The sequence below is a fragment of the Scatophagus argus genome, chromosome 16 (genome assembly GCF_020382885.2).
Source record: "Scatophagus argus isolate fScaArg1 chromosome 16, fScaArg1.pri, whole genome shotgun sequence".
NCBI classification, from domain to species: Eukaryota; Metazoa; Chordata; class Actinopteri; family Scatophagidae; genus Scatophagus; species Scatophagus argus.
Window position 1 is genome coordinate 3,807,087 of NC_058508.1, and position 24,801 is coordinate 3,831,887.

The 24,801-nt window shown below is 38.9% G+C and overlaps 1 protein-coding gene across 1 annotated transcript in view; it reads left to right on the plus strand.

Moving 5' to 3' along the window:
- Nucleotides 1–24,801, plus strand: part of LOC124073472 (carbonic anhydrase-related protein 10-like) — a 70,829-nt gene that overhangs the window by 19,286 nt on the left and 26,742 nt on the right. Inside the window, exon 3 of the mRNA XM_046415731.1 lies at nucleotides 14,314–14,456. Coding sequence (XP_046271687.1) covers nucleotides 14,314–14,456 — 143 coding nt within the window. The remainder of the gene's footprint in view (nucleotides 1–14,313; nucleotides 14,457–24,801) is intronic.

Sequence of the window (24,801 nt, forward strand, 5' to 3'; positions counted from 1 at the left end):
TGAGTATTTAATTAGCCGCTTCAGTAATATCACACTGGACTGGAGCTGCTAGGAGGTCAGGAAAAACACTGAGACAGAAAGTCACAGAGGGAAAGTCATCTGGAAAATACCAGGCTGCTCTTTTGCATTGTGTCAGAGTTTCTATAAATTTCTATGAAAAAAGTTTCTATAAAAACTTTGTTGCGTGTTCTCCCTGTGTCTCCTCCAGGTGCTTCAGAATCCCCCCACAGTCCAAAGATATGCAGGTGTAAATGTAGCGTGAATGGTTGTTTGTTTCTATGTGTGATAATGAACTGGCGACTTGGCTAGTTCATCATATTCCACCTCTTGCCAGTGTCACCTGGGATTGGCTCCAGGTAAAAAGACTTCACACCTGAGGGAGTGTAACATTAAAAACACTGTCCATTAACTGTGACTTCATTTGAGCCTCAAGCATCGTTAATGTAAAGACACAGTCTGTCTCCATCCGTCTTGCCGGAGTCTTGTGTTCACTGTTCCATTTTCCTATGGCTTCAAATTAGCAGTACACTGGGTAGTGGAGCGGCCTTAAGTCCATGCTGGGTTAGCTTAGCTCTCAGCCTGGCTGTTGCGTTGCTTGTGGGGTTGTTTGGTCCGGATGGATGGTCAGAGGATGCTGTGGGCCGGGATCATCTCAAGGTCCACTGCACTTAATCCAATGCCTGAGTTTTCTTTTCCCATGTCAAAGAGTGTATTTTTGTCACTACAAGGCATATCTTTCTATTAAAGGCCAAAAATGGAAAAAGGAAGCAAAGTTTGAGAGAGCTACAGGCCACAGCATTTCCATATTTGGCCATCATTATGGTAAATTTAATCTGTTTTTACTTTTTTAACTGTTAGTCTTACATTTTAGCTATACTCATTTGCTAAATAACTATAATTTGATTGATTAACTCCTAAATAAACACCTCCATTAGTCTTGTTGAAACTGGACTCAAATTCAGCCAAAACAAATGTCCACTTCGAAATAACACTACAACAGCATCCAAGCTTGATCTCAGCCTACTAACACATTATGTCCCATTTAAAGACAGGACCAGATGAGACATGTTAGCTTCAGAGGTGCTGGGACATGGACTGTATATGTTTGAACAGATCATGTCTAGCCACTTCCTCCTAATTCCAGCTTTTATATTAGATTTTTCAAACTAACTCATGCAAGAAAGACAGTAAGAGTATTGCTGAAAAACATTTAGCTCTGTAAAAAATTTAAAGCTTAACCCAACACTAAGCTTTAAAGCTGAATGGACATGTTTTGAAAGATGAAGTTCAAACCTGCCTCCATCTATATCAAATATCAGATTTAAAGAAAGATATCAAAGTAAAAAATGGCTGATAAATTAGACCAGTTTTTGAAGAACGTTTGAAGAGCATCGTCTATATGGAGAGCTGGGTAATAACTATCTGGTCTTGGGGGAGCCAACATCTGCCAATGAGCCTTTAATATTTGGACTGCAGAAAAGGTCTTTAAAGTTCTACATATCCATAAAGAAACCTCTTCCTATTAGTCAGGCTGATGCAAGTGGCCAATTGACAGAGAGGGAAGCTCTCTGTCTGTTGGGGTCATTGCATCAGCCTGAACACTCCCTCTTCACTCTGATCTTTAATTTGGCCTGGGACAGCCACTTTGGATGAATAATTATGAAGAAATATTATTCAAACTGAGTTCACAGACTCTGATCCCTGGCTTCTAGCTTGCAAAATGACTGTTATTGCAGGATAATCCTTCCTCGATCTTTTTGTTTGTGTGTTTGGAGGGGATGTTTCTGCTTAATTGGACAGTCTATCTAAATCTAAGGATGGAAGGAAAAATAGAAGAAAAGACTGTAACCTAGTATTTTCCTGCATTTGTATTTTTTAAACTGCAAAGACATAAAGTGTGTTGTAATTTTTAGATGTTTATTAACAATAAATGACAGCCATACACATGTCGATTTAGATGTGTGTCACTTATGTGTTGTATGTCAAACTTTCAGCTCCCTGGTGATGTCCCTACAGCCCCCTGCCATCTATTTTAGGCTTTTGTAGTATAATGAAACGGTATTTAAAAGATTTAAAAGTTTGCACTTCATCAGTCAGCCTTTCCTTGTCCATGCAGTGCTCTCACCATGAGCGACAGGGATAAAAATAGAAACAGGGAGTCTAACAAAAGTTCAACTCAAAACTCAGTGCCAGTTAGGACACAATGTTACTAACTTTTCATCTAACTTTCGATCTAATGTAAAAGTAGGTATTTCCGTGTAGGGCAGGTAAGTCACGGCAAGACATGCCATGAACAGCTGTGAGGAGTCGAGCCTTGCTGGCACAGTGTTTTCTTTTGCACAGCGCAGCAAGGTGAAGCAGCTGATGATGATGGTTGTGGAGTTGTGCTGGTCATACACCTCAGTGTGCAGCACTTTTCAGCTCACTGTGGCTCTTTATTCTTACTCCCTGCAACATTTAAAACAAATCCACCAAGATCCACCAGAGGCAAATTTGCCTGGCAAGTCACTGGGATTTGCAAATGCAACCCTGTTTTCTAAATATTCCATTTATATGTTACTCATTTGCAGAAAAGACGTGTAATGCTCCATGGATTATGTTTTTTTATTTATTCTAAACTTTTTCAGTGATCACAAAATGTTCATAGCAAATGTATGTGCAAAGTGTTCATCCAGCGCTGATGCCAGTCTCATGTAAAGACCCTCTGTGAATAGTACAGTTTAGTTATTTCTCAACAATCCTTAAAAGCATCCACGCCACCCACACGATTCTCCCAGCCCCTTTATATCTTCTTAAGAATATGAGATTACTGCATGACACACAGTACCCTTAGCAGCTTGATTCTCCCAAGACAATGTTATTTTTAAATATCTGTCTCTGTAAGTCATGTCAGATGTGAAATAGGCTTTGAGATGTGATGGAGAGGGAGAAGATTGGTGCTGGTGAGGATTGAGCTACAAAGAAGTGATGGAAAAAATGAGTTAAGATTAAATAAAGGTTTCAAGCTGCAGACTTTTCCCCCACTAGGGCTAAAACGTTGCATTTCATTTTTATCTGTTTGTAGTTTACTGATAACAGCTTTATTTATAACCACATAATGTCTGTCACAATGCATGTTCAGGGGTGCATTTTGTCTGGTGTAATATTATTAAAAGCCTGAGACTTTCAAGGCTTATAAATCTGTGATCATCTTAAAAACATTACAAGCCCAAAACCAACAATGAACTGAGTGAAATGATATGTTATTTAATATTGAACACTCTGCCATTATTTTTTAATCAGTTAATTTATTGTGGGTGGGTTCCCAAATAAAAACACAATAAAAAACACTTGTTTAGTTTTCTAGTAAGGTTACAAGTAGTAGACTAGTAGCAGCAGTAAACTCCATCTCAGTAGTTTTACCGGATATTCATATTGTGTGTGTGTGTGTGAATTAATGCACTTCATATATGTATATTTATATATATAAAAGCAGCTTTATATCAGTACATCCATCCATTATCTATCACCACCTTTCCTGCAGGGTTGTGGGGTTGCTGGAGCCTATCCCAGCTGACACTGGGCAAGAGGCAGACTACACTCTGAGCGTGTTGCCAGTTCATTACAGGGCTGATATGTGGAGACAAACAAACCATTCATGCTCACATTCACACCTACGGGCAATTTAGACTCACCAGTTAACCTAACCTGCATGTTTTTAGATTGTTGGAGAAAGCTCGAGTACCCAGAGGGAACCCGCACATACACGGGGAGAACATGCAAACCTTCATTGAAAGCCTTCATGCTGTGAGGCAACAGTGCTAACCACTGCACCACTGAGCTGCCCTTGTATCAGTACAGTTTTTGTTTTAAGTATAAATATCTAAACTATGAAAACAAAAATGTGTTGCAAGGTCTGTTTTGTGGTTCTCATATGTTAACAACAATACATGTGGCTCCTAGAACGACATGATACTTTGCTGAAATTTAGGGCGTGGGTTGAAAATGTGGAAGGGGTTTATCCAGCCTATATTTTCATTGAAACTTTAGGACCTAAAAATCCCTTTCCCCGGTGCCTGTCTGAAGAGTTGACAGTGAGACTCATAGGTTCAAAAGGAAGCAGGTTGCCCCACTTTTGACTGCTATTTTTCAGACTGCTGTCTGGAAAATTGGAAAACTTAATCCTCCCAGCTGGGTCCTAGTGGATTTCTATGGCAATTTGGGAATAAATCAGACTAAAACAAAGCTTAGAGCAATAACAAAGGCTACAGGCATTTCCGAGTCCTAATTCTTATACATTTTTAAAATCTTTTTTACTCATACTTAATGTAAAAGTTGACACATCACTACAGTCATTTTATTTTTTATGCTATATATCAACTGTGTTTAAAATTACAGCCAGGACTTAAATTATTTTGAAGGATTTCCATTTTTCACACATATTTTAACATTCTATAAAGTATTAGCAAGGACAGTTTTAAAAAACAAAACAAAAAACAAAACATCTCTGCAACTGCAAGTAAAGAAAATAATGAGAAAATATTCAATGTGATGTTGTATAAATGCCTAGCCAGTATCTGGTCTATGCATGTTGATTTTCACGCTGTGCTACAGTGGAAAATATCTGGCTCACGGCTTAGGTGAGGCAGGTGATTGCCTACTGCTCTTGCCCTTTCCTGGAATGCCCTATGTGTAAATTTTTTTTCATACTGTGATGACTATGAGTGTGTGAAATTGTTAAACTGTGACACCAGTTCGATTCTCCTCAGGGACCCAAATAGGCTCAAACCAGCAGTGAGCTGAAAGGTAGGAAATCAGTCTAAAGGCCTGCTCACACCAGAAAATAGCAGAGCAGTTTCCAAAAGCTGGATGACGTGTACTTGCTGGGCTAGTTGGTGAAATAATGTAGCTATTAAGCTATCTGCTAACATGCTAGGTAGTCAAAAACCTGCCAGTCCTAGTCAGACACAACAGCAGCCTTAGCTTCTTTTAATTTTTTCTGTTCATGCATTTTTTTTTCATACATTATTTCATTCAAGAAAGAAATGTTGCTGAAGAGGCCCGATGAAGAAAAAAAGAAATAAAGTAAAATCATTCATTTATATTTTGATGCATTTTGCGTTTTTCAAAACCTGTAATTCTATTTTCCTGGGAACGTGCACATTTGAATAATACTTGGAACAATCATTACCGTGTCTTGATGTTCCTATGCAATATAAATGTTTTTCACTACCCCAGTAAAAATTTGAACCTTGGATAAGACTTGGCAACTGCCTGTCTGTAGACCGGTCTTTTGTGAAGCAGATAAAAATAAAAGTAGATGTTATCACAGATAATAAGATATAAGGGCTTCTTTTATTTTGAACTATGGTTTGCCCTTCCCACAAAGTTCAACAATCTCAAGATGGTTTGCTATTGGTCAGTGCTGCAGATTGACTTTACACTGCCAAACCTAATAAATGGAACTGTTATAATGGAATAAACTGATCTCACTTTTAATTTTGCCATTTTAAATGTGATAAATTCATAACAACTCAGACATCTGAGAAAAGTAATGACTTCTGATTTAATGCCAGAGGGAAAACTAACTTCAGATTGATTGTCACTGAATATTGTCACCAAGTGGACGGTGTTGTTTGTCAGGTTACACAATACTTTCTGTGTGTTCATGCTGAACACACACCTGAGTTAGAGATGCAACGTACTGCACCTGCTTTGACACAGTCACACACACACACACACACACATACGCAGCCTACAGGAATAAACACAAATTGAGAACAGAGTGTTGAGAAGAAGGAAGGGCAGGATGTTCTTGGATAAGGGCCAAGGATCAGACACTTCTTTCTGTTTCTCACCAGCTTTGTTGTGAGAAAAGAATTGAAAATGTGACGTTTTTAAGAGTCTGAAATGATTTTACGCTTCTTTCCATGACATACTGAAGCAATCAGTTCAAGAAGACACACAACCCTCTGTGTGAGCCTGACATGATTTGAAAGAAGCAAAAAAAATGACTCGTTTAAGGCCTTTTTTTGGAGCTACAGTCAATTGCTCTGTAAGGACGGGTTTAAAGCATTTTCCCATTATCATCCCTGAATACTTCTGAACCCCTTATTGAGCCTTTTTAGTTTGTTTGTTGGGAACGAAGACATCTCTTTGAGTATAGAGCTTTCACCTCATACTGTGTCACCGCTGTATGACATTCACTTTTGCTGCGGGGGAAAACGTTGTTTGATCTCCCTGTTTACACTCTTTGCACAAAACAGCACAGTGGAAATAATATTAATTTTGCTTTGTCATTCTTAAACATTGACTAAATATTTCACAGATTTTTGTGCATGCATGATGCATTTAATGTTACTTTAAGGTAAAACTGCACTGCTATGGGTCACAGAGTACAGTGTAACAGCAGGCAGCAGCAGCCGGTCAGCCATGCTCAGTCACATGTGTTGTGTATGTCACCAGTTTTACCAACTGGATACTGGAAACTCATCTTTATAAACCTCTAACCTGATCCATTTGCAACACAGTGACTGTACAGTAAATATGATATCATATACAGAGGTCACCACCATGACTGCTAACATGTTAAACAGCTGTGGTCCGTCAGCCACACTGAAAGAATTGGTGATAATCCCGGTAAGGCTTTTACAGACTGCTAAAGGCTGAAGAGAAACAAAGTGTGGCAGTAATGTGCTACTAACCAAGTAAGCTGAGTAAAACAAGAATCTGTATTTTTACAAACCTGTGCAAAGACTACCTGTTTGTGTGTCAGTGGCTGGCTGTCTTAGAGGTAAAGGAGTCTGTGAGCAGTATAGAGATGAACACAGAAAGCCACAAGACAGACACAGGGAAGGGAAAGTGGATTACAGTGGAGTTACATCACTGTTTGAAATCACCAAGGCGTTTTATAAGACCTGCATGATTATTATTATTTTTCCACTGCCAGTCGCTGTCAGTAAAATGTTAAATTTTGAAACTTAAATTTATTTGCTCTTGTTTGTACAGCAGTTGCACAAAGGACCAAATCCAAGAGAGAAAACTTACAGCAAATTATACAAAAATGTTAAAAATATTAAAGGTGCTTACTGGAAAGGATTTCTAACATAATCCTTTTCTTGGTTTACCCCACCGTCAGAAAAACGTATGTTAGGTCAGTTCTTCTGTCAGTGCCCTTGACCAAGGCGCTGGCTACTGCTCCTATTACTGTGGATGGGTTAAATGCAGAGGATGAATTTCCCTATGGGGATCAGTAAAGGATAATTAAATGAAGTCAGTGCAGGTTGCAGCAGCTAAGTCTTTGAGTGCTGCATGTAAGGGCATGAAAAGTGCTGTCTGGGATGGATGGATGGATAGATAGATAGATAGATAGATAGATAGATAGATAGATAGATAGATAGATAGATAGATAGATAGATAGATAGATAGATAGAAGACAAAAACAAAACACCCAGCATGCAATAAAATGTAAGTATAAAAATATAAAATATAAAGAATTATAAAAGTAAACAATATGTACGAAATTAAAAGTATAGAATATATGTATATATATATATATATATATATATTATAACTACTATATTGACAGTAATAATAAAAAGTACTATAGATATAACAATAATGGAAAAACTTCATAGATGTCTTCATAGAAGATCATTACTAGCACCAATCCTAGTACTGATATACTAATGACAATATAAGAGTTGATATGGGTTTTTAAATGTGTTGACCATGAGCTTTACTCAGATTTGAAATGAACATGACCCACTTTTGCAATAAACAAGGTGGCCAGAATGGATCAGTGGAAAGTAACTGTAGCTTATGTATAACTGACTAAGGTTATCTGTCCTTTAAGCATTACCACAGCCAAGGGCATAGGTTTTGGTATCAGAAATGGGTAAAAATCATATTGTTTTCTTATACTTGATGGATACACTAAAAAGAATACTGCATTTTTTGTACCAATGGTTAGTTCTAGGATAATATGACATTTTGAATGGAAATGTTTACCCCTCAACAATCCAGACATGGTGACATTAAGCTTTTCAGCCCCAAGTCTTGTCTGCAGGCTCAATATGTTGTTTGTCTCCAACAAAGCAGGGCAGAGCATAGTTGCCTGAGAGGCAAAATACAGGGCTTAAAGGTCTAATTTCACTTGCTGCAGCATCCTTTACTACTCCTAAAGCTTGTAATTGTGAATGCATGGTAAAAATCAAAGGGTTTACTTTCTTTCCTCTTTACTTTTACCTTCAGTCTTTCTTAATGCAACATGGTCTTGTAATCTTATCATCCTCTCTCCACGACACGATTGTCTTCTGCTGCTTTGATCATGATATCAGTATCCCATCAGCGGTAAAACCCTGACATATGATGTCCACACTGGACATCCTGGTACATTACTGAATCTGTGTTGGGAATGTACTGCTGTTGAGGAAATCCCATGTACAACATAATCTCTGCAGTCTATTTAAACATATAGTATTTCCATGCATTGCAGGATATGTGTGTATGTACTGTTCATACATGTGTCTCTACTCATGTCTAAGTTTACATGTGTGTAAAATCTCAAAGCAATATGGGTCAGAATGGTTAATAGCCTCTTAAGCCTTGAGCTGGGCTAATGCGTGGTGAGTAGGCTTCTAATGGATGGCTGATTCACTGTGTTTAAAGCACAAGCTGTACTCACAATGACACAGATATACATGGCACACATTTCATTCTACCACCTTATATGAGGTGGTGTTGATGAGAGGGGGTCTGGTCAACAGGGGCCCATAACTCATTTTTTTCCCATGGCCCCCAGACTAACTAACTAACAGACTATTCTAGCATGTTTGAACTTATGTTGAACTTTGGTTTTCTATTATATGAGATTGTTATGACATCATAAGCTACCACCATTTAAGAAATCCATGAATTTTTTAAGGCCCCAAGTGAAAGGGACTTTACTCTGTCTAAATCAAGTCAAATGCATTTATTTATGAAGCTCTGGTAGGAAATGAGTTTGTTGTGACGTTTTACAGAGCCACAAAATACATAAATACAGATAAAAGTAAGATGAGGAAGAGCAAGCACGTCCCATATTTCTGAAGGCCAGTGCCAGTGTTTCTGGCTGTGTGTGTGTGTGTGTGTGTGTGTGAAAGTGTGTGTGGGTGCAGCATCTCAGACAGACAGAAACAGAGAGCTGCAGTACCAACACAGAATGGATGTCTGATAAGGGACTTCTATTATGGCTTCCAGTGAAGCAGGAGCTGATAATGAAATCATTTCGAGGGATAAATTGCTTCTATAAAGAACAAGAAAGGTTAATGTGAGCATTTGCAAGCTTTGTTACCTCGGTGCGTGTTCCCCGCTGTGACACATCAATTCTGAAAGTGGCAAAACTCATATTTTTACAAGTAACCAATCTACTTAATGGCCATTGTTTTCTGGGAGAGTTGGGTCACTCCAAATGGATTCGACTTGACGAGTTGGAGCGCACAGCGTGACATGTACAGTGAAACGTTCATTTTGTGTGTGCATTGCCCAGAAAGAAACGGTTCAGCCTCACGTCTCACACCAAGCCTCCACTCTTGGCTCCCTGATACTGGACAAGTCCAATCCAAAGTCCAGTCAAAACAGCATTAACACTGTCTGTGGCTCTTATTGGTGTCATCTCTATTTCACTTTGGCAGTGGTTTCTTAGGGAGGTGGATATATGTGCCCTTAATTCCATGAGATTGCTCTAAAAGAAAATCAGTGGTTCTCAGCCATATTGATAGCAGAGGCAAGGATTAATTCCTCAGCTAGTGTGCGGCTTTTTACAATGAGCAGGTGCAAGTGCAGCTTTAGTAAAGCGACTCGTTTTTTTTTCTGAAGAAATCAACTGGCTTGTCTCAGCTTATGTGGTTTCAAACCGTCAGAAGCTAGTATTTTCAGATACTCAGTCTCTCCGCATTACCCACCGTTGTAGACCTACGGGTGAAGCTGAGGGCAATATATGCCTCATCATATTTTCTTTGCCTTGGAAGTTGTGCTTTAAGTTGGTGAAAACTGATCCTCTGCTGTGCGTTTAGCTGGGAGCACTCTCACAAACTTGTCCATGTTGTCAGTGCCCAAGTATCCCTCATTCATTTGTCTTGCCTTGTCTCTCAGTACTTTCTGAGTACTGAGAGACACACACACTTTCCACCCATTGGTTACTAGTGAAGTTACTATCATTTCATTTTTAGAAGAGTAATTTCTCAGAACAGCTGGTCATTTTAGGTTTTTAGCACATTACTCATACATAGTGCATTTGTAGGGGGACTGTTTTCAGCGGTGGATTAATCCACAGTTGGTGAGTACTTGAGGCAGATGGATGGTGTATGTGAGTCAAAATGAGTCAAAATATGCTGCAGTGCTTGTGTTGTGTGTGTGAATGAAGGAACATGTGACCCAGTGTCACCCATAGTTTGTAACAATACATTCATTTTTGGTTTGGATCTTTTCATGGGTCATTGTTGAAAACTGACTGTAATTATGACTTAACATTACTTTTAATTTAGGTTTTATCACTCTCACTAATATAGCTGTCTATGCTGAAATGCAGAATTAGGTGTATTCTTACTACTTAACACATAATTCTCCTGAAGCCTCAGTGTTTTCCTTTGAGAAGTGGCCTCCTCAGGCTCCCTCACTCTTTATCTCCCTCTTCTCTCTCTCTCTCTCTCTCTCTCTCTCTCTTTTCCCCACCATTTGAACCCAGTCAGATTTATTAATATTAAAAAGGATGGTGAATCCTCAGGGCTTCCTCCCACTATCTCCATCCCCTGCCTTCTTCCTTTCTCCCTCATTCGTCTCTTCACTGCTTGACCCCACAAAGGTCATATATTATCAATGTTCATAAGCACTTGAGGCGTCTTCTGTCTCCTGCTGTCTCCTCTGTTTGGTAGCCGTGGATATTTCTGAAATTCTGTCCTTTCTCAGACACATCCTAATGTACATAACTCATCAGTTTTGGAACAGACATGCTCAGTTAGGATACAGCACAAACCAGATCCAGACACATCTCAGTGCATGCCATCCCAGACCAAAGTTACCATTTGAGAGAGAAACATAGTGAATTTTTAATCCTGAACTGTGAGAAAATGTAGCTGAAATAAAATGAAAATGTGTTTTCCTTTAAGCCAAGCTAAGAGTGTGCCCAAATACCTAAACAAATATTTGACAGATTGTCATGGCACTCAGAGCTGATGTTTCCCTCAGGATGAATTGTATTGCATTTTGTGGTTCTTTAACTTTCTGATTTCAATTTTAATTTGTTCAGTACTTTGGTTGGTGATAGGATACAAAATGACATCAGCCTCAATTGTACTTTACAGTTATTTAACAAATAGTCATTAACACAGACTGTATAAGAAATACATGAAGTTTCCTGGTTGGAAAAGCGAAGCCAATTTTCAGTCTGATTTTATGTAAGCTTATTACCACAGTGAACCGTTTCCTAAAGGGTTTATGGTCTCAGTTCCTAACTTGAAGACTTCTTCAGTACAGCATCATATTTGGTTTGTAAATTATTGTCTCACTTAGAGTATTTATAACAAAAAGGTTATACTGATGTACAGTATTTACATCTCAACACAACCATTCAAAAGGGCTTTGTCACACAATCTGCCTCGAAAAATTGATGGTCAACAGTCTGACAAAGACACTGTGACAAGCATTTTGTGAGAGCCAACTCACACTGTGTGACATATGAACCTGTAATCACATATGGTACCATGGTCTTTGTGTAAAATCTTTCATACACATGCTGGTTTAAACACGCAGTTCTTGTTTCACATACAAAATCACATCCGTAATAAGATAAATATATTGAGATTTTCTCAATTTTTAGCTCTAAATTGTTGCGTCTACATGTGCTTTTTGGCATACAGTCTGTCCCTCACACACAGACCTACTTAAACATACAGAGCTGGGTGATGTAACACTGTGTTGACATGCAGCTGTGTGCCGAGCAGGGGTCAGGATTGCACTCTGCAGGTCAGGGCTGCCACATCTGTCACTCCTCCACCGAATACAGCCAGAGAGGGATGGATGAATGGATGGAGCAAGAGAGAGAGAGAGAGGGAGTGAGATGGAGATAAAGAGAGAGAGAGAAAATAAGGGAGAGGGGTGGGAAGGCAGAGTGAAAAAGGTGCAGGGCTGTGGTTGTTCCAGACAGATTCTCAGCATGTATGAATATGAAAAGCGCATGCAGCTGGCAAAGAGCCTCATATGCATTGAAAAAATCTGATTGAATAAGTTTGCATCCATCAAGCATTTAAACATCCTTCCCATTAATCTGAGCCTTGGCTGAGCACACTGACTACTGCTGATGAGTTTTTTGATCATAATGACAGATGTTTTACACTCCCAGTTGTCATTAAGCCTGTCTCTGACAAGCATTATGACAGTTTAGCAAGTGATAAGCCCTCTCATCTGTGTGTGTGTGTGTGAGAGAGAGAGTGAGAGAGAGAGAGAGAGAGAGAGAGAGAGAGAGGGAGAGAAGAAGGAAAATGCCTTTGTGTGCATGTGTCAAAATTACAGTGACTGAGGTCATCTAAGGCTCTGTGTGAGCAGTTTTGACAGCTCCCATTGTGCATGCGTTTGTGTGAGCGTGCATGCTCTCCATCCTCTTCCTTTCTGTTTCCTGCAGTGTCAAGCCATACGGTTCACATATGGCAGGCTTTAGATCAACTATAAGCCCAGTATTCAACAGGCACTGCTGCAGGACACAAGATCTCCCTAATCGTGTTATAGTAAAGGATCAGTTGGCTTGCAGCATCCGAAACAGATCTGATGTTTCTTTCTCATACTGTAGACTCACACATCATAATAATATAGATTGATGTATTGTAGAATTGAAGTCAACAGCTGTCAAAAGAAGTCTCTCTGCTAATATGAATGGTTCCCAAGCTGTCCTGGTCGCAACTTATTTTCATTGTTCATACATTTATGTCAAATAGGTGGAATAAAAAAAATATGCATCTGGTTCTGTCACATTAGTTTTGATGTCTCATGTCTAACCAGTATGAGTTCTAGGAGTGCAATGCTAAATCAGTGAAGTGCTCTTAAGTTAAAACACCAACCACTGAAGGCCATTTTAAATGGAACTGAAAATGTGACCTTTAAGTATTAATGCTGTCAAGAGAGTCATACATATTTTTACACTTCCACCTGAGTGCTGAAACCCCCTAAGTCCCAATCCAAGTCTGAGCGGTCACATCATAATTGAGGGGTTAAAGAAATAATCTTTTGCAAAAAAAAAAAAAAAATTTATTTCCCTTTTTTTCCTTGATTTCATTGCTTTATTCTCGTGAAATCCTCACTGCATTCACGTACTCAGGCTGTTAGGAGTCTTTTAAGTAAGACAAGTAAGACCACACTGAGCTCAAAGCCTGCGATGAGGCTCACAAGTACACGGGGCTTCATTTAAAGGGGTCACAAGACAAAGAGTTTGTAAACCACTGATGCAGATTATAAACCATAAAAACCTCAGGGCTTTATCCTAAGCACAAAGTGGCACACAGCACAACACAAACATCATTGCTAGTTTCTCACCGATGCAGTTGTCTTTTTCTCGCCCAGCACCTTCTTAGTCTGAGTAGCTAACGTACAGGTGCCCAACTGTGCGCCCCTGAGGGAGTTGATCTTAATATGAAGATTGTTGAAAATGTTATATTTTCCAAATGTTGTTTCACCACGCATCCAATCAGAATGATATAGAATTCTTTTTTTAATCACACACATCGTCTGATTTACAGACTATGATCTGTGCACACCTATGAACAGCAGCAGCAGCCCTGCTCCTCCTCCTCAGTTAAATATCGGTGCATTTCCTCATATATAGTCAAATGGAGTTGTTGATGGAGGCTAAGGACCACACACCCGCCATCCAGTGGAGACCAGAGGCTCCTTTTAAATAGCTATATGAATTAAAGAAGTCAATGCAACCCCAGATTACGCAATGTTTAATGAGCAAAAGGGAGATGGACACACCCTAAATGCACTAACACCAAGTGCTTCATGTGCTATAGATTGTTTGAATAGTGCCGTTGGGCAGACTTTAATAAAGTCAGTTTCTCTATCTAAGTTATACTGGCAGATAATAACTTGAAGACTTTAATGAAAGCTCTTTTTTTTTAGTCAGGTTTTAATGAAGCCATATGTAAATTCAGATCTCCCTAAACTCTCAGTTTCTCCTGTTACATCGTAATGAAGCTCATATGCTCACTTTCTCTCTGTTTTTACGGTTTGATCTTGTGGAGCACACACATACTAATTACTGCTACTCTGTCTGTTTCTCCTCACCCTCATCCTGCCCATCACCAGTCCCATCCTTCTGGGGTCTGGTACACTCAGCCTGGAACCTGTGCGCCATAGGGAAGAGGCAGTCGCCCATCGACATCGAGACCAGTCATATGATCTTTGACCCCCACCTGACACCTCTGAAACTCAACACAGGAGGACGTAAGGTAAGGACAGACACCCTTTAGACACTGTGACATCTGTCTTTGGATGAAAAATGTTTCTAGGCTCATCCTCAGGGACGAGATCCTCAACACTGACCAATGAATTTCAGGCAACTTATCAAACATTTGAGTGCAAGCAGGATTGTCTTATTTTGACGGCGACAGGCTTTAATTCAGCTTTTATACAGAATAGGACGCATTCAGTCACACACTCAATCAAGATACAGAGAAACTTGTGTTTGAGAGAGACTTTCAGCTTTTCATCCATATCCAAAGGCTTTTAAATTCCCTCCTGCATGGGACTGCACTAGGCTCAGGAGGCATTACAATTTTACCCCTTTACACAGCAACATAGCACAGTTAATCTTTACAGGAAAAATCCTCTCTAAAGCACCCGAATCACCATTAAAACACAGCTTTTGATGGTGTTGTACATTGCACCGTGGATTAATTTTAGTATTTTGTTGTGTATTCTAGTTATTGGCCATATTTAGGTGAAGTGATGTCAAACTGAAGTATGTTCAGTTCAAGGAAAGGCAAATTGGCCACCCTAATCACAAATACAATTATATTGACATTTCATGACCATGAAACTATAAGGTTATGTCTGTGATCTGGTTGATATTGAACTGCTGAGGTTCTGTTTACACATTCTAAACTGATAAAGATGCATACCAAGTTCCCTTAATATGCTCTATAATATCAAATCTCATTCTAATTTAAATGTGATGTTTTCTTGATCAGGTGGATATCAGATTGAACCTGCTGATACTGACAACTCATTATCTGCTTGGAATAATAACGATCTGTCTGCTAAGGCAAAGCAAAAACTAATCTATTTCTTGACAAAATCAGTTTTAATGCACAATATGAAATTGTTAATTACTGGACTAAATCATAATATAAGATATTTGAACACAGGCAACCACAGAGCACTGTAAGGTCACAGTCTAGTTATTTATCCAAAGTACTTCTGCCTTCCCTTTGATTCATAGAGGAGGGCCAAGCTTTAACACATCTTGGATTAATAATACAATGATATTACAGCTGCCTCTCTGACTCTTTGTTAGCTGTTCCTGTGTACCAGGGGGACGCAAAAAGTATTGTGGGGAAGGAAGTTAATGAAAAAGAATCCAACTTTTTTCTTGCACGAAAAAACTTCCTTGTTTGCTTGTCTTATACTTTTTCTTTCTGCTGCTGTCCCTCTGCTTAGTTTCTTTTCGGTACTTCAAAATAAACTTCTGGTTTTTGACCTGTGTTAGAGAATAGTATAGTCTAATTGTGCTTTATGGGGGGATATCAGTGGGAGACACTGATATTTCTGAGCGCAGAGTCAATGTTAGTATGCAACTGATGTCTAAGGTTTGGTATATGTACCTGAACTGGGAGAGTAGACTTCAGAACTGGCATGGCAATGCACTGAATAACATCAGTTCCATGTTAATGCTACTTCTCCTTGATCAAGTGTCATTAAATACTTCATCATAAGACATCAACGTCTCCAGAGTCTCATCTGAGTTTGAAGTTTTCCTCCACAACCTGGACAAGCTTAGGTCATCATTGTCGGTGTCTAAGCTCTGAACGTGGTCGCTGCAAATAGACACATACACAGAAGAAGTATGGCAGAGTAAAATGCGCTGCAACTTCCTAGCTTGTAATTTTTTAAAATCTCAAATTCTAACAAATCCTAATTCAGCCTTATTGCTGTCATCTCTAAAGCATTTAGTAATTTCAGCTTCTAATAATAGCGTTGAATCTGTCAGACTGTAGCATTAGCTGTGTGATTAACATCAACAAACTGTCTAGCACAGTAAATTATAGTAAATATGATCTTCTCACCAGGTGCTATTCAAAATGCTTTTTATTAAATTCCTAGTCTGAGACTTTAAACTTAAGAATGACCAACATTTTATGTTTGTTAGCTCCTCTAACCAAAACCTCAAAGCAAAACTTGGCTCCTTCAGAAATCTCAGCACTGATTGGCGCTTTGTTGGTAGAGCCTTATATAACTGAAGGCAACTCGAGGGTTTTCCCACCAGAAATCTAAATCGAAACAAGAATTCATAAATGAATGGTATAATTTGCATTCTTCCAAGTTCCAAACATTTTGCAGTGTCTTTTCTTTCTAAACAGTACAGAATCTCTTGTTTTAGACATCTACATAATACTTCTCAGCGCTATCTACAGGTGTTAAAGTCCATTACTTTGAATGATCCATCCTGAATATGAGGTAGACTTCAAACTAAAGGCACATTTTACCCTGATAACACCCCCCCCCCCCCCCCCCCCCCCCCCCTTTCAAATAAACTCTGAGTCAAAATCATTATCTCAAAGCATCATGTCTTTATCAAAATTTGATCATGGCAGGCTGCTTTGATCTTGGCAAGTAACAATATGGTGCTTTTGTTGTTACATTTTAATATTCCCTGAAGAGATTTCCAAAATCCAGATGCACCGTTCTCTCAAAATAGCTTTAAGGCTGGGTGACGTCCGGGATGATAGCAAGTGTTTCATAACCATCCAGAAAGAGATGAGCGTTTTAATACTGACTGCAATCTTGAAGCTTCTCTCCTACAAAATGAAGACATTTGAAGGTTTAAGGCACACTGTCTCATTTGTAAATTGAAAAATAATGTATTTTCTCCATGGAGCCTCTAAATTGACAAAATGCAGTGAGAGATTATCAGACCAAAACATAAATGAACACTAATAGAAAATATTGCTTGCTCAATATTTAAATAGATTTTTTAAAAGAAAAAATGTGAAGACTTATACTATTCATTTAACATGAAGCCCAGAAGGTGTCGTGAAGAAAAATGCACAAATGAATAATTCATGCTCTCAATTAACTTATCACTTTCCTGTCATTAGTCTTGTCTTGCGTGTATCCTCCTCTATGGATCACTTTGATTTAATGGAATTTTATTTTCATATTGGGATATGTGGATTTACTTCTCATTTTGGCTGTTAAATACAACATTGTGTCATCTTTGAGAACCCCTAAATGCATTCTACAGCATAATGGACAAAACAACTATGATGAAAACTCTAAATTTCTAGAGTCCTTTTCTGTCATGTTCTTCAAGCCCTCTATGAGAGGGGAACAAGCAAAGTAATTAATGTGATATTACATCCAGAGCAATATTTAGTAATTCATGAATGGAAATTAGCACAAACTAAGTAATTCATAAATTTAGTCATTCATCTATTACTCTCAACACATTTCTAATTTTACTGATGATGAATAATGGGATGCATGTCCAATTTATCCATAAGTGTCCAGAGCAATAACAAAAGCAACAATAAAATTATAACAATAACATTATCATACAATAATAACAACATTATTCATTGATCAGTTATATTTTTTAACTTGTCTTATGAGCTTTGCCGACCTTTTGTCAGTTTAAGGACCTCATATATTCTGTATTTCTCAGTGGTTTTTGGAAGCTTTATATTGGTGCCTGAAAGCTAAAAGTTTTACAGCCATAAAAGAATATTTTGCATTTCTCACACTGCCATACTGAGAAGGTCATTGTTAGCAATTAGATTCCATATCAGCAAATGCCATCAGCTTTTACTTACAATGGTATGAGTATGACAAATCATTTTTCTCTCACATGTATTGACCGGTGTTTTCTTAAAGGGGTACTGCGAAGTGGTACTAAAATTCCACAAAGAAGGGGAAACAGATTTTTAAAATAATGGTCAAAATCAAAGGTCAGACTTGATCCTATGCCTCCCATGATGCAGCTTGATAGCCTCTTTCGTTAAACATTCCCTGCTTACTGATTACCTCATCTTTTAAACTCTGCTCCGGTAGTTTGCAGTACAATCAATCTTTTATAAATTTGAAGAAGCTGAGATAACCCTGATGACATCACCATGATGTCTTCAGGGTTATTTTCCAAAGCTCCTGTAGAGCCAGAGAAGACAGTATAAAACTGTTTCCCTTTACTGTACAGACAGATTCACACAAATAGCAGTGTGCTGAACATGTTTGCTGCATAATGCATCAGCTTCATTTAAAAGATTGTAGGCGAGGGTAAATAGAGGGATGATTACACTACTAATAGAACAACTGTAATGGAAATTGTCCACTTCATCTCTTAAATAACAAAGCCAGACCACTCATCCACTTAGTTCTCACATTTGAGCAAGCCTCTTAGCTGAGGTTCTGGTATAAGGAGCAGTTACATTTGATCCCACAACTTCGAAAATCAAGTTTTCAAGCCCCTGCCAGCTCCCAGACTGAAGATGTTGCATATACAGTATTATTCCCTCTGGACACAATGTAACAGTAACAGGTTGTGTCTTTATGTTTATGTTTATGACTGAGTGTAACATTTAGATTTGATATTTCAATTATTTCCAGTAAACTCCAGATACTCCAAATCTGACTCACAGCACAAGTATTATGTTCTATCAGGTCCTTTCTTTCATCACATGTTAGTACCACACTTATATTGTTTTCACTGTCAATGAAGATGACTGTCCAGCAGGCCACACAGAATCCTAGAGGGAACATTAGCCACATCCAAGAGCTCTGCAGAAGGTCCTGCCCTTGTAATTCCCCCTGAGACTGGCTCATGGTAATGAAGGCTAAGAAGTGCCACAGGGTGAGCTCACCAAGAGAACAGTGTCAACCACTAATCACGGCCACTGTGGAACGCTGCAGTTCAGGCAAAGATGGTACACAAGGAGATGAGTGGCAGCAGAAGCTCAGGCTCTGCTAATCCAAACCACTGGGGAATGTAGGTCGCCTGGGCTAATGAAATGTCTGGATTACTGAAACACTGTGCTGGAGCTCATCTGAAATACATTTGCATGGAATTTTTGTTAATATGCATGCAAGTGCACACTGCTGTTCCCATCGCGGTCTAATTTGTTGCCAAAATAGAGCATTCTTTAAGGGTTTTTTTTTCATTGGTATGTGTGACAAACTGACAAAATCCATGTTTACACTTCAAATAACAAGTTCTTATTAACATAATAATGAGTTGTAAAAATCATGCAGAAAAATTAGGTCGTAGTGAAAAAAAATGAATAAATAAAGGTAAAAACTGCTGATTGGGCAACTGCCCCATTCACAAAGTCAGTCCATGTTGTGCAGGGTAAACTGAACACATTGAAACCAAAGAGTATGAAATGGTTAAATTGGCTGGTGTATGGAAATGAAACAGTTAACCAAAGGCTTTGAGCAAACTATGGTTTATTATAACTCGGGTTTTATTTTTGCAGCTTCAGAATTTGTACTCAGCAACATAAATGCTGAGGGTCGTAGTGTAACATCATTTATGGGTCATGTGCTATGATTAACGAGGTGAATGCATCATTAATACATTATACCTATACAAATTCATTTTCATTACGACTGACTTGACAAAAAGGCATTTATGTTTGTTAAACACTGTTAATAACTTAAAGTGGCTATGATCAGCATTTTTGTAATAATTGATCAAATGACTTGCTGTAATAATGAATCCACAGAGAATTATTATCCAATTTGCTGCCCCTATCAGCTCTGCAGAACATAATAGCCAGTTTCAGCTCCTAGATTTGGTTTCCCAGTTTTGGTTTGCTGTGTGATCTTGCTGTACATTACCCACCCATCGGTCAGTAACTAACTAGTGAATATGGAGGAGCATTTATTTGCATGTTCAAGTTCTTTGCTTTGTGCACTGGGACACAGTCATGCTGGAATAGAAAAGGGCCTTCACCAAACTGTTGACACAAAGTTGGAAGCATAGCATTGTCCAAAATGTGCTGGTATGCTGAAACATTAAGATTTCCCTTCACTGGAAGTAAAGGGCCGAGCCCCTGAAAAACATCCCCATATAAGAGTTGTGTCTGGATATTTTTTGTCTAAAATAAAAATATAAACTTCAAAATCAGCATAATGTCAGAATAATATATTTAACAGGTAACAGGTAGCTATAGCTGCTGCATAAATGAAATGGAGTAAAAACTACAATACTGCCCTCTAGCAAGTAGTAAGTAGAAGTATCAAGTAGCATAAAATGGAAATACTAATGGAAAGTACAAGTAGCTCAAAATTGCACAGTCCTCAAGTAAATGTACTTACCTCCCAGCACTGCTGCCACTGGCTAGCGAGTATTAGTTAGCACTAGCAACAACTTTCTGTGTCAGACTCGAATATGGTCCTTTCATAAAATCGGGTGTTATAATGACATAACGTGTCCAGCTCTCTGCTGGGATAAGAGATTGACTTAAGACTTTATCCTGTAAAAACTCTTAGCACCTTTCCATCCCCCTGTGGTTCCTGTCCAAAATGGTTTCTGACAGAGTGGTGCATTCACAGTCAGGCTCCAGGGGGCCTTAATCCAGCCATGCATCAAATCCACAATCCATGTTGTTTACCTCACCAGGCTTAACTGGACCTGTCCTGCGGGATGGTTTTAGCACACAGATGTTTTATTGCAGACTGTGCTCTTTCTTATTTAACAGTGGGTCAGAGTTTCTATTCTTTTGTGGCAGCCAGGCCAGCTGTATTATGGGAAAGTCATGCAGGATTTTCTCCGAACTGCTTTGATGAACTGTGAAACTGTGTGCTCTGGCTTTCTCAGTGCTCCTGCATTTCTGGTGTGGGATGGTTTTAGCACAGTTGGTTTTAGCACAGTTGATTGTCTTCTCTTTCTTTTATTGATTGCAAGTAAAGTTGTCTTCAGTTCCACTTGTGGTGGTCAGGGGGATTGTTTGGTGCGTCAGCCAAATCTGATCAAACCACATCCACACAATCCTGATGAAGTGTTTTACTGTTTGTGTATTAGTTTTTTTTAAATTATTTTATTATTTTAACTCTTAGTAACCCAGTACCCAGTGAAAATTTTCAGGACATTTAATTTAAAAATATGAAAAATAATGATGACAATAATGATCATAATATTCAGAAAACAGGACTTGCAGAAAAGACCCAAGTGCAGACAGAAGGAAGTCAAATTCAGAAAACGACAACAGTTCACTTAGGAAAACTCTGAAAACCTAATAAAAAATTATCATCCAAATAACAGAGAAACACACTCTCTTGCCAAACAAAGAACAGACAGGGACTGTGGGAAATGCCTACAAAAAGTTGCAGCTTTAGAAAATATCCCCACCCTCTCATAACAGCTCTGGATGAAGCTTCTCTGCTGGTTGAGGAATTCTTCCAGTCGTACTTTTTTCAGCGCTGGACACTTAGGTCCTTCCTCTGGCTGCCGGCCAGCAGCTCACATGCAGTAACTCTCTGTCTCGATGTCCTCCTCCACTTCCTCATTTTCACTATTTTATCTGTTGACCAGATCAACAAAAGTCAAATAAAGGAGTTCAGATATACGCTGTATGTTAACCTTTGTGGGGCGATGGTGACATCATCTCAGTGTTGAGCTTTGTTGTCCTTGTATGTTTCTGTCTGACTCATACCTTTTGTCAGATTCCATGCACGTGTACACATACTTGGCAAATAAAGCTGAATGTGATTCTGATGTATCTACCAAATATTATAGTTTTAACATGGACCCAGTTAGACCACGCCATCCCCAAAGCCACACCCCTAGCAAAGAGCATATATAGAGAACAGAAAACATATGCCCAACATAGTAGATCAGATATGTTTTCATGCCTTTCTTCTTGTTTATCTTTCCTGCAGTGGATTTCTAAGCTGCAGCACTTCATCAAGCCCAAGACCTTTCACAATGAAACGACTGAACAGGAGTGCCAGCTGATCAGGCTACTGGCCAGAGTTGAATTAATCATATTCCATCTTTAGCCAAAGACTCTCACATTACCATGTGTGCATAAATATGACTGTGAATGCACCTGGTGGGAGGAATACTGTTAACCCTGCCAGTATTATCCCTCGGAGCTACATAGGACATCTCACCAAAGCACACTGTTGGTATCACTGCAAGATTTTCTTTGTAATATCCCTCTCCCCTCATCGGCTCTGTATATCTGAGAAATTAGATTTTTTTTTGTCTTATATAATATAATTTCATGATTTTTTTTTCAAATATCCAATTCTTTTCTGTCCCATGTGGCATGTCTGTATCTGTACCTTTTGAGAAAGGCTGGACTATCGATGTTCTTCAAAAGAGAAATTAATCAGGGTTCTTCACAGGAAGCAGCACAGCTGTAGTAAGAGTTAAATCCTGAGACTTTTTTCATGATTAATGCTCTTGTGCATCTGCTGAGTGAGAGCACATAGCATGGCCATCTGTCCTAGCGAATGTTTGTGCACGTATGTGTGTGTGTGTGAGTGAGTGTGCGCACGCATGTATGGATATTGGTGTAGTTGTGGGGACAAAATCTTTTTACACAGTCACATTGTGAAAACCCGCCTTACTTATGGGGACAAAATGCAAGTCTCCACAACATAAATCATTAAATATTAGGATGAAACCTTGCTTTAAGGTTAGGTTGAGGTTATGGTTAGGGTTGGGTTAGGGTTATGATTAGGCACATAATGTTTATTATTATGGTTAGCTGGTGGTTAAGCTTCCAGGAAATGAATGGAAGTCTATGTAATGTCCCCAAAAGTGATGGAAACACGACTGTGTGTGTGTGTGTGTGTGTGTGTGTGTGTGTGTGTGTGTGTGTGTGTGTGTGTTCTGGAGTAAGCTGAGAAGAGCTTGAGAGACAGAGAGGGATGAAAAGCATGTGTACGGTGAGACTGTGTTTGTGAGACAACGATGCCAGAGATCGAGGGAGAATGCAAGCATATGTGTTTGCTTGACTGTGCACTGCTTGTGGGTGTATGTGCAGGTTATAGAGTCAAAAACAAAACGGGACACCTTTGACTTTGTGTGTGTGTGTGTGTGTGTGTGTGCGTGTGTGTGAGTAGTTTAGTGTGCAGCTGTGTGTTATCCAGTTAGCCAGGCCAGCCTCTCTCTCGTGTCTCTAGCTTCTTGTAAGTGAGTTTCCTCAGAAGCTGTTGCACAACAGATTGGCCGCTTTGGCTCCCACTGTCAGCAACAGATTTCTTTGTTGCTTAGAAATTCACAGGCAGCATTTACATGCTGTTTTACAGTTATACTCACTGTTTTCACACATTCATATAGATGCACACGAATCAAGTACCTCAGAAATGCAGCTGAAGGGCTTGTATATCTAGCACTCAGCGTGTACACACTCCCACCTGAATCCACGCATCCACTCTTCATCAGCCATATCAGCTTCAAGGTCCTGATGAGAAATATTTGCATGTCGACACTGAAGTTTCGCTGTTTTGGATTTGCTCGTATTTAAGAAAAGAATGACCCTCACTGGTCTTTTTTTGTTCAGCAGTTTTATGGTGTTATATTTGTGCCACCATCCTGAGTGCACAATTGAATGCAGAAAATTCATTTTTGCGAGCACATAAATTATACATTAAAGGAAGAATATTGTCACTCAAGTGCTTTCTCATGGGGTTTTGTTGGGTCTCTCTGTTCCAAAAACTAAATTAAAGAGTTTTGGTCAAGATCTGCTCTAATTAGAAAGTGTCATGGGACAACTTTTGTTGCAATCACATCACAAAAGATGTCAGCTTAAGACTGGGTCTGGGTCTCTTATCCCCATCCGTTATATTATAATACAGGTAAGATATTTCCTAAAGTGTAGGCACAAGCCGATCTCAAGCAGAGGATCTCAACCTACGCAACAGGTTTCATGCAACAATATTCTTTCAAACTTTCTCTTAATTTTCTGCGAAGGGGAAAAAGAAAAACAAGCGATATCAGCTTTAGATGCTCCAAACAAGTCTTAAGTCTGAACTGAAATTCCCTGAAATTAGCAGAAAATATTTTGACATGGTAATGGAAGCAAAAAACCCAAAAAAAAAACAAAAAAAACACAAAGATGCCAAGTGGAGGAGAAGAGGAGGAGGTGTCAGTCTTCCAGGTAAACCTAAGAATTCAAGAAATAATTGGCGGCACTGACAGGTGTCTGACACCCCCAATAGACAGTCATCTAATGGCAGGTACATCAAAGATTCAAGCCCCCATCTGCGATGCATTTATGGACACTCTGGTGCATTTTCCCATGTTCGTTCATGTTGGAGGTCTGCTGTATAAAAGCCGATAAATTTATTAGTAAAATATTATTATATATTTCATTTTCAGAACAAGGCCAAGCAAGTGCATCATCATTACAAATTATATATGTATATATAACTTTCCTTCTATCATATTCAGAAATAAAATTTCATCTTAGGACAAAAAGTAAGAACACATCGGTGAATCCCAAAAATCATTGGTACTAATAAAAGAATAGTAAATCTTGGACAGGAACAAAAACAAGAGGAATTTGTTTGTATGTCATCTTCTGCAAGAGGTCCAAACATATCTTGAATGTAGACAGGAAGTTAAAA